The sequence below is a fragment of the Protomyctophum bolini genome (genome assembly GCF_963924005.1).
Source record: "Protomyctophum bolini genome assembly, chromosome: 19".
Taxonomy (NCBI): domain Eukaryota; kingdom Metazoa; phylum Chordata; class Actinopteri; order Myctophiformes; family Myctophidae; genus Protomyctophum; species Protomyctophum bolini.
Window position 1 is genome coordinate 10417421 of NC_137880.1, and position 11240 is coordinate 10428660.

Genomic DNA, 11240 nt, shown 5'->3' on the forward strand with positions numbered 1-11240 from the left:
TTAGTTGTTCTCTATCCCGGAGGCTAAATATCTGCTCTGACAGAAAGTGGATATACAGTACAGCAGTCTGCGTTTAATTGTTTTTAAGAATTTATTTGTTTGAAAGGAAATTAAATTTTGCCCCACGATGCAGGCACATTTCTATGAAATGGTGCAGAAGCATTGGCGACGTAGGAATACTCTTTTTGAAGATGAAGACCATAGAGCGTCGTAGTCCCGCCCCCCCACCATGGCCCAGGAAATGATTCTCCGTTAATTTTCCTCATAGACATTTCAGAAAGTATTTATTTAAAGACGTTTACGCTGCGGACAAAGCCAACTCTTGTCGTGACAAATCATGACAACAAACACAATTTTTCGGGCCAATCAAAGAATTAGAAAGTAGAAAGAAACGGCAGGTTACAACACTTTTTTTTTAGTCCCTCTCATTCATTAATGTTCACCCTTTAAATCAGCACAAAACCAATTGCAAGTTGCCTTTTGAAAATGTCGGCTCTGTTCATTGATTTATACAAATACAAACAAATACAAGGCAGAAACTAAAGGTCTTTTTTAATGGGTGGCTCTCAACAGGCCCCTGCTGTGCAATTAATAACCATAGCCTATATTATGCTAAATGGCAGAGAGTATTTCCCTCAGCTAAACGCTAACGCAGTAGGATTAATTGCCGACAGTATGTTTGCTGTGGGGACTGCCCATAACACAGTGGTGGAACAAGTACTCAATTGTTTTACTTAAGTAAAAGTACCAATACTGCAATTTAGAACTACTTCGTTACAAGTAAAAGTACGGAATTGAAAACGCGATGCATTGTGAGCTTGTAGATCGGCTATTATCAAATGGCCGAAATGTATAGGGCTGAAGTGGTTACTGTATGTTTTCTTTCTCCAAAGTAACTAGTAACTAAAGTTTTCAAATCATTGTAGAGGAGTAAAAGTACTGGAAATTGTAAATACTCAAGTAAAGTACAAATACCTCAAAATTGTACTTAAATACAGTACTTAAGTAAAAGCACTTAGTTACTTTCCACCACTGAACTCCGACATCCCATTACTCCGACTACGTGGCTTTGCGTACGGTTAGGGTTAAGGTTAAGGATAGGGTTAGTAATGCGGCGGACCAAAGCGCAGTCGGAAAAAATGACACGGCACACCCTTGCTGTCAGCCAGCAGAACTGTCTCTGGATACCTGAAAATCAACTTGCTTATCCAGAGCCACTTGAACATGCATTACGTGACAATTCAGCACCAGCTCAACACATCTCTGGAGAGAGCGATGATCGCAGCTGTCCAAACTTCTGGACGAAGTCGGCCTGGGCTTGAACCAAAGCCTCCTCGTCTATGTAAACCGACGACCTCCTCGCAGTGACAAAGTACTGCACTTTCCTCAGGCTCCAGCCGAGGACATACATGAGCAGGCCGCACACGGCTGCGGTGGACCTTCCAACCCCGGCGTTGCAGTGAACATAGACCGTGTGGCCGTTCTCCAGGAGACCGTGGAGCAAGAACACGGCCTGAGGAAGCATCCTGATCCGACCTGCCGATGGAGACGGGAGACCATGATACGCGAGGAGACACGCAAGATCACTTTGACACCTGACATCCATGTTTTGGGATGGCAATATTATAGGCAACACTTCTCAAAACATGTATAACCATTTCAAAAAATCATTATATACATTTTCTAAAATAGTATGAATAACAGATTTGGGTCCACTTTACGTTAACAGCCTGTGCGGAAAGTAAAAAAGTTAAACTTTGAATTTGATCCAACTGGACAGCGACAACCGGTTTTACCCCAACAACTTGATCATAGAAATCAAGTGAATGACACTTAATATCCCACCTGTGGGCCCTTACTCGACACAGTCATTTCTGCAATGTTTTCCCAATATCTGATTGCCCACGTTTTCGTTCAAATCCTTTTGTTCCTCAACTAAATTATTTACCACCATTAATGTCGCTCTTTGGGGATTTGATTTGCAATTGTATTTTATTTACCATAGGCGCTGAGCTTATGCAATATGCACCAATCTAAGTTGCCTTGTCTAAGCATACACATGTCTCTGGTGTCTCTGATTTTGACAGCAAGTTTAGATTTTAGTCATAGTCTCTTGAATAGTTTTAATTTAGTTTTAGTCATAGTCTCTAGTCTTGAATAGTTTTCATTTAATTTTAGTCACATTTTAGTCACCTGGAATGTTTTAATATTAGTCTAGTTTTAGTCAACTAAATAGCATAAGATTTTAGTCTAAATCTAAATCTACAGTTGATTTAGTCGACTAAAATGTATTTTGACACAATAGCAGATCTACTGAGCTTGTAGATCGGCTACTTTCAGCATGCAACCAAGTGTAAAATAACTTTTACTTATACTGGATCTCTTGTCTCGTTTTTATTGACAAAATTGTCAATATATTTAGTCTCAGTTTTAGTAATCATAGCTTAGTTTTCATTTAGTTTCCCTCAGTGTAAAACGGTAGTCGACGAACATTTGCCGTCATAGTTTTAGTAGACAAAATCAACACTGCTCTGGTGATTGACCGGACAAAGCATGCACTAATTCTCCTCACCCTCAGTGCTCATGTCTGGTGTTGGCATCCACACGTACACCAGGCCGCAGTCCCTGTATAAGTGCATCATGGTTTCTGGTGTCATGGCCTCTCCAGAGTCGCGCTTGCAGCCCTCAGAGTTGTTTACCACGTCTCGCTCCGTCTGAAAGTTCATCACCGCAGTAACGCCAAGTTCCTGCTTCAATTTGAACGTCACATGTTCAACCTGCCGTGGACAGCTACCCAGCCACACGCGTGGCAGCACCCTGGAGGGTGACAACAATGAATGATCAGGGCGGTGTGTGTGTGTGTGTGTGTGTGTGTGTGTGTGTGTGTGTGTGTAGTGGGTCCAAATGGAGCTGTCATACAGACCACAGGCAAGGTGGCCTGTTTTCACGAATCATATACTATAGAACGGAGAGGACGATATTATCAGAAAAGCCAGCATCCGTCCTCCTTCTCTCCCGCATTGCCTGCCTGCAGTGATATTTTATAATCGCTCGAGCCAGCATATCTCTTCCACAATCTTCGAATGCTCCAGAGTCCACTCGGTAAAAGTTTTGAAAAGGAAGCTGTCATTTTCCAAGACGACAGCTACCCATTTCTTAACTTTGCAAAGTTCAGAAAGAGTATATTTTTGAATTTCCATTTCTGGTTAGGCTTTGACTCATTCGTTTGGTTTCCAGTAGGAAAACTGCACAGGTGAAATGGAAGTGGGTAAAATACTGAATGTCCCGCTTAATACGCATTTTCAGGGCTTCTGAATTATAGATGGATAAGCGGAAGTGTTTGGAAATTTAAAAGACTATTTTATTGACTTCAGCCCCAGTCTCACTTTCTCTGTGGTCAGATAATGGTTTGACTGCTGCAGGCTCTATTTAGCACTGAGTCACTGACAGCATTAGCATTCATAAACTCCACAGCCAGAGGACATACATAAAAGGAAACGATGTGAAAGAACTGCTATACGTCCCAGAGTGACACCACAGAGACCTCTCTGAGCTTATACTGACTGTTGGCTATACGATCAGGAGACCCCTGATTTGTTCTTGAAGAACTGCTACTGAGCCACTCTGAGACACATTCAGAACAGTGTTAACCACAGCTCATCTCAAGATTACTCAACTCCTTAGACATCACTAATTAAGTTCCCCATAGTCTAGCTCTGGTCCATAGCCTTCTACCGCTTTGATTCTAGCAGTAGAAGGCTATGTCCCAGAGCTACCCATAGTCCCATATTTTTAAGGCAGTGACTCTTAAAGCCACAGCCTCTGATAATTTGTCCATGCATGCTGCTCAATCTGTATCTTAATTATGCCTGGTTTTCTGCTATGTTTTAATATTAATATATGATATGTCTTAAATGTTGTTCGTTGCACTCCCCGTAGATATCTTTCCTAAATTCATCGGAGAGCTGCATCCTCGAGAGCAAAGCCTTTTCTCCAAGTACAACTGTATAATCAATTATTGCAAAACATTGTACTTGACCTGTGATTGCAGTTTGTAGAACATGTTGTAGAATACATTAAGGGAGAATTTTTACAAAATAATTGTATATATGTCCAGTGATCTCAGGGCAAATTTGGGAGAAACTTCCAACTATGCGTGTGCTCCAGTGTTCTGTTTTGGACTAAACGTCTGAATCAATAATCACACAACAAGCGATTATCACAAGACTGCATGTGCTAATAACAGCAATGTCAAATAGACAATAGTAAAGAAATGCTGGATGAGAAAAATATTATAAAAAGAAAGGTTACACTGTACAGGTGAGTAACCGACTAACCGTCCTTAAAATACCTTATGTTTTCTGTAGTTTCCCCCCAATTGATGTTTTAGAGTACCGGTAGTTGTTTCCAATAGAAAGCCATTACTGAAAATAATCATTTCTGATCTCACAGGTATGGTCCAAATAGTATACAGCAGAGCCAGTATAATCATTAAATTGCCCTCAGTGAAATGCTTTGAATCGCTGGAATCTAATGATCAGAATGGGCTTCATTAAATTGAACAAAGTGTGTGGCATTTACCTAATTGCACTAAGTGCACTCCCCTCGCACCATTATTATTATATTATTATTACCATCATTATTATCAGCATCATTATGGCTTATGGCCTATGGCTGCCTGCTACGCTAAAGTCCTTGTGACCTCAGATTCCAATTAGAATCCCTTAAATTGACATCAAATGTATAATTTACAGAATGCAGAATGGGAAAGAACTCTTAGGAAAGGAGACCTTTTTATATTTGTCAAATATAGAGCATATTGGAGACAATCCAGGCTGCATAAAGTGAATTAGTTTGACAGCTCGGTGTCGAAGGTGGCTTGACAAAGATAACCTTAATTCACAATCGCTGTGGAATTCTGGTCTGCTATGCAGCATAAGCCGTATCATTTGTGTGGAAAAGAATGCCAACTCTTTTTTACCTACCGGTATTTACTGCCTTAGGCCAGCACCTCACCAACACTGGTGTGCGCCCTTTCCTGTTTTGTCTACCTGTCTTGTCTGTCACATCACATGCAAAAGCAGAGACGTTTCTGTGGCTACCAAAGTGGGGGGGGGGGACTTTTTAAACCATGTGCGTTCCTCGGCCACTCGTGCACAGACAGCATTACATTCACAGAAAACCGCCCAATAACGGAACCGCAGAATTTTCAATTCATTGTTTACTGTTGTTTACAGCAAATCATCGAAAAGTTTTCTATGGCTCACATTATTACTTATACAGTTACAGTGCAGGAAAATACAGTGTGACATCTTGCAAAATATACTGTGCAACAATAATAATGGGAAATTACTAAGAAAAGGCACCATGAAGACAATAATGTACCATTTCAATCAGAGCTACTAATATATGACTTGTAATTTTCAGGAATAGAATTAGAATCCTATTTGATATCATAACTGCTCTGTATGGATGGCCTTGAGATTCCCCCTCCGATTTTAAGCATTACTGGGGAAAGCAGCCATATGTGAATTAAATTCTCTTTGACATATTCACGTAAATCTGTATGATACTTGGGGCAACACTGTCGTGAGATCAGGGAGCCTAATTTAAAAAGCGATTAATAGGAAGGAGAGCTACAAGGGCATGCGGTGCCTCCAAATCAACACAGGTCCTTGACATAAAGCTTGTAAGGTCTTCAGACACCAATTAAAACCTCATTGCACCAGGTAACCATGCTCATTTTTATGCAAGACAAGTGCCCACTGCCTTAAGGGTATTCTAACTAATTTCTTCTGTGTCTGGTATACCATAGTGTGCTTTAAGCAAGGAGGGCAAATTGTTGGGTTAATTGACTGTGTTGTGCTGGCATTCTCCGCTTCACCCAATTTGTGCTGTCCGCATTTGACCACCATATATGGAGCCAAAAGCTCATAGTAGAATAATTCTCTGATTAGCTCTATTTCCATAGAAAAATTCAGTCGGAAAGCAGTGAGGTAATTTAGCCAAACCAAATGGCTGAAGGATGAAGGATGAAGGATGAAGATGAGAGCCGTGTCATATGCACAGGATACAATCAATCTCCTTGACCAGGTTTTCCATCCCTCTTAGACAAATTCATTTACGGTCTTTTAGGACTTTTAAGTTTACTATCTCATTCGTCTAATGAATTTGGCACAGGCTAACAAAATGAGCTATCCAAGCGCTACCCAGAGGACAAAACCCAATACTGACTCACTTTCCTTCTACCCATTGCAAAGATTGAGATAGGTAACTGCTAATGATTTAACTTTTGAAGGGACCTCAAAATGGTTGTCCCTTTAATTAATTCATTGAAAAGTGCTTCAGAAAAGTTAATTTACAGAACTAGAAGGGGGCGTTCTGGCCCGGGCCGGCCTAGTGGTCCGGTCACCTAGGCTGCTAATCCAGCCTGACAGCATGTCGCAGGTTCGACTCCCGATCCCCTTTGCTGCATGTCACTCCCCATCTCTCTCCCCCCATTTCCTGTGTGAATATACTGTGTACTATCAAATAAATGCAGAAAAAGCACAAAGATTTTGTAAAAGAAAAAGAAGGGGGCGTTCTGTGAAGCATACGTAATATCTTCACCAGGCCAGGTGCTCTACCCTGGGCTGTGTTAGTCGTGGGTTGCAGCCATCAGGACCTGCAAAGCTGCAGGGGAATATAATTTCTACAACATATGGTTAAACTGTTGGCATTTGTGATGCCCACTATGGTCAGAACTCAGAAAGTGCTTTTGGAGATAAGCTCTATGCACGCCCGTGCAACCAAGTATGAGTGCCAGCTAAGTTCTTGTTACAGACGTCTTTAGATACGAGGTCATGCCTTCATCACAGAAAGAGCTTCCATGAGAGAAATCCTGCACCATAACACACTGTTCATGTGAACCTGGAGCTCATAATGTTTACTGGACACAAGTGGTGTGGGTCAGTCACACTTTTCGGTGGACTTTACTGTGTTTGAGGACAGAAGCAGGGAGGTTGAAATGTTTTTTAAACCCTGAGAATGTTTAAAGATTATGGTAACTGGCTCAAGGAAACAAATGTCCTGCATTATGTGATGTAGCCTATGTGTCTTCTTTTTTCCTTCACTGAATTACCTCTCTTCATTGTCCCTAAACTAAACTAAGCAGAAATTCCATAAAAATCATCAAGTCATGACATTGAAGGAGGGAAGAATGGCTTTCTCTAATTAACTACTGAAAGAGAAAAGTTATCAGTAATTAAATACGGAAATATAAAAGTTATCAGGCTATTGGAAAAACACAAGTTGCACAGAATGTAGAACTCATGGAAGAGATAAGGAGAAAGAAATATGACAAAGCAGACTCCTTCAGTGATATAAGATGTACAACTTTGGCATAGAAAATCCATTGTCCTCCTGGGATCTCATTAATTTAGAGCATTATCAAATTATTTTTGCACAATACAAATACAAACGTATATGTAATCCCTTCGAGAGCGATGATGCATCTGTCACTTAAGGGAAGACTTCTCAACCTGTCTTCCTATAATTGGTCCTCACTAATGCTCATTATAATGACACAATTTTTGTCTACTCTGTGTCTCAGAGTAGACAAAAAGTGGGTAGGCGGGCATGGGTTTGGTCATTTCAAACAACAATGGCTTTTATTATAACATGGTAACTTTCCAGGAATAGAAAGCTTGCAGTTTCTATTAGCTTGGTTTCCCCATCGATGATGTCACTGGTAGGTGGGTTTCTGAAATGCTAGGCCAATCGGAGGCAATGTACACGTTTGTTTTCTCGTGCCAATAAAGCTCCTTTGGATTGGAAAAGACACGCTGTGATTGGCCAGTACTCACTTGAGTGGCAGCGCCGCAGCGTGCCTACCTAGCACTTCCGCCTTACTAGTGCGATACAGTTCGCTCCAATGAACTGCACCGGCCAATGAGACATCTAGGTTTTTATTGTATCTATGCTCCTCTAAGACACTTTCTTGTCCTCGCGGTTTTATGCGAGAACTTCTGGGAACTAACTTAACCTCGCGTCACCAGCCTTTCACACCTCCAGAGTAAAGCCTGGTATTCGTTCTAAACTCGTACGTGTGATCCGGTTACAGAAACAAGCTTCAACTCTGATGAATGAATCCCCCATACATTACAGGATCTGACATTGAACGTGTTCATATTCCTGAATCCTGACACCATCATGCCAGTATGAGATACCTGGAGCAGTGGTTCTGAAAGTGGGGTCTGGGATTAGGAACCAAATGGGTCTGTAACTGTCTCAGAGAGTGTACATATGGAACCAAATGGACCCTGACGGATCCATTTGGTTCCATTTGTACACTCTCAAAGTTAGATTAACATTCATTTCACAATATAAATTGGGGTCCCAGAGATATAAATGGAATATATACGGAATATAGATAGATATATACGGAAGTGGGGGTCCGTAGCCTAACGCATGTCAAACTGGCGATAAATCACTGCTAGTCGTCGTCAAAATCATCTCTTATGGGGGTCCTTGGCATGAATATACAAATGCGGGTCCGTGGGCTAATACTTGACTTGACTTGAAAAAGTTTGAGAACCACTGACCTGGAGAAATGCATGGCCTGCTGACCGGCCACGCCAAAGTAAAAGTCAGTGGTGTGCTTCATCTCATCCGTGTGGCCCGTCTCCCCTATCCAGTGACCGATCGGGTGGCAGTACACTCCATCCACGACGTTTCTCTGGTCATACATACAACATCTGTCATGATGCGGGCCGTTGCCTGGTGGTAACAACGAGACAGAGGAGATAACAGGACAACATATTAACCAGTGGTGGGAAAAGTACTCCATACAGCAATGTAGGAGAAACAGACATGCGCAGAGCAAGTTCAATCAGGAAACACAGTGGTCAGTGGCCAATTAACGGCATTAATTGGTCGGCCTCAGCATCACGTTTTCATTCACATGATTTTCACTTCATCCAATCACACAATAATTCCATCTTCATACTGGCTATTTAAAGTGGAAGTCTGCACTGCTCATCCTGCTTGCTTGCTGTACACGGATACTGCTGCGCTGCTGTCTGCTTAAACTTTTGCTGCTATACAATAGCCTGACACGAAACGAGGAGAGAGAGATGTGGAGTGACACGCAGCAAAGGTCTGGCAGATTGGCTATTTTGAAATGGCCAAAATGTATAGGGCTGAAGTGGTACTGCAGTGTGTTTTGTATAAATAATCAAAATCTACAAAGTAACTAGTAACAAAAGTTTTCAAATAATTGTAGGGAAGTAAAAGTACTGAAAATTGGAAATACACATTGTGTAGCCTACATTTCATTTGGATTCCTAATCCTAATCTAAGGTTAAAATACATGTCAGGTTATCTTTTATAGAAATAAAAGGGATAATTTGTAAGAGGATGCCACATATGACATATCCTGCTATGGCACTATTAGAGAATAGCTTCATGCATTATTTAACCAAGCAAGTATCCATTGATTCGATGAATTATCGCATGTCAGTCAAATCTGAAGCAATGTATAGCTATATGCAATTTGAGGTGTGTCTTTACCGCCACCAAGAGGTTAGAATGAAGCATTACAATAGCAGAAACATGAGATGTTTGTTGGTATTCGGGAATATCTAAAAAGATACCAAAGTATTCTATACTGTAGTGTACAGGACGCCTCGCAGGAGGAATGCGGGCATACAGGCGAAAACATGACTGTGATGCACGACAATAAGAAGTCTAGAAAGACTATAATTTCTACCTTCCCAGACGTAACTGCCCCTCACTCTTTTGATGAACTTAAACCACAGACTGTCTGTGCAGGGCTCTGCCAGCTGCACGTCGCCGATCCAGAGACAGGGCTCGTGCTTTGACAAAACCACCTGCGTCGCTTTCATTTGGATCGCTCCGTTTGGGTCCCAGTGGCCCATTTCAGGACGAGAACCCAGAACAAACAACTCGAGACTGTCCGAACAATCAGGAGTGAGAATGACACCGAATCTGAATAGCATTTTGCCAAAATACGTTACTTAAATTAGGTCCCCGCTGACGCTGTGTTGTTTAATAGCCTAAAGTACTACTACACGGGTCGACCTACCCAGGCTACGTTGTCTGAAATGTCATGGGTCGTACGTGGGCTCGTGGAGTCTGTTTTGGCAGAATACAGTGGCCGAGGTAGGACCACCAGAGCGCAGCGCATAAAAAAGAATTCATTCAAAAGTGTTGCACTTGCGGAAGCCAGAGCATAGGTCCGCCCACTTCATGCAGATACGGGAAGTTCTCCTCCTCTCGGAAATTCAGGCAAAGAGATTCTATATAAAGAGGCGACACTCTCAAATATTTGGAATCACCACTAGATGGCGCATCGGTAGCGCTTTGACGTCATCACACCAAGATGGCGGCGGGAGAGGATAATCTTAGAAGTGGAATAGAATGACTTCAAAGACTCTTTTTGGAAGCGTTCGGAAAGAGCGCACTGTGCAATGCAAACTAATACGAGAGTGAGCTCCCGGTGAGCATTTGCGAACGCACCCATGTTTTTTAGAGCAACCGGAAGTTGCGTCATCACACCAATATGGCGGAGGCACTGGGCGCTGGTTGTTACTATGGGGTTTAATGAGAGTGTCGCCTCTTTATATAGAATCTCTTTGATTCAGGTGATGCGGAGGTTGGGAGCTGCACAGACCATTGCCAGCAGGTGGCGATAAGCATAAAACTATCAACGTTGTTACTTTCATCTGACATCAGACAAACGTTGTTAACCCGGAAGTTTCCGCGTTGTTTATGTTTACGTTTGCGACAGAGAATCACAGATGAAATCTGAGAATTCTATCAAAGAGACTCTCTTTGTTTCCATGCATCCAACCGATACTCGAATTGGAGATTATAGCTACTAGTGAGTTAGTAGTGCCTCGACTTTGTTACTACTTAATAGAACAACAAATCATTCACAATGGCTGAGATTGAGACGCTGAGATTGTTCGTCAATGAACGACTGACTGCTGTTGCCGAGGATATATTATCAGTCTTCATCAGAACTATCGTACAGTACCAGCAAGAAATAATAGACCTTCAACGGAGACGGTTGGATTATTTGAATGTTGGAGTCAAATCTCGTATAGCAGGTTTGTAAATTAACGTATTTCTGAAGTGTGTGTGTGTGTGTGTGTGTGTGTGTGTGTGTGTGTGTGGAGCCGTTTGCGCGCGTGTGTGATATCCGTATCCGACATCTGTAATAACCGATATTACATTAA

The 11240-nt window shown here is 41.9% G+C and overlaps 1 protein-coding gene across 2 annotated transcripts; it reads right to left on the reverse strand.

Moving 5' to 3' along the window:
- Window positions 1–430: 430 nt before the first annotated feature.
- Window positions 431–10206, reverse strand: epm2a (EPM2A glucan phosphatase, laforin). Of its 2 annotated transcripts, none has more exons than XM_080791712.1 (4): window positions 10085–10206; window positions 8583–8757; window positions 2573–2817; window positions 431–1536 (listed from the first exon to the last, which is right to left on the reverse strand). In XM_080791712.1, exons 2-4 carry the CDS (start codon window positions 8726–8728, stop codon window positions 1253–1255), a joined length of 675 nt encoding a protein of 224 aa, XP_080647838.1. In that variant the 5' UTR covers window positions 8729–8757; window positions 10085–10206; the 3' UTR covers window positions 431–1252. The 2 variants fall into 2 exon arrangements, with proteins under 2 accessions (XP_080647838.1, XP_080647837.1); XM_080791711.1 differs by having other exon boundaries at window positions 9749–10168.
- Between the last annotated feature and the right edge of the window lie 1034 nt (window positions 10207–11240).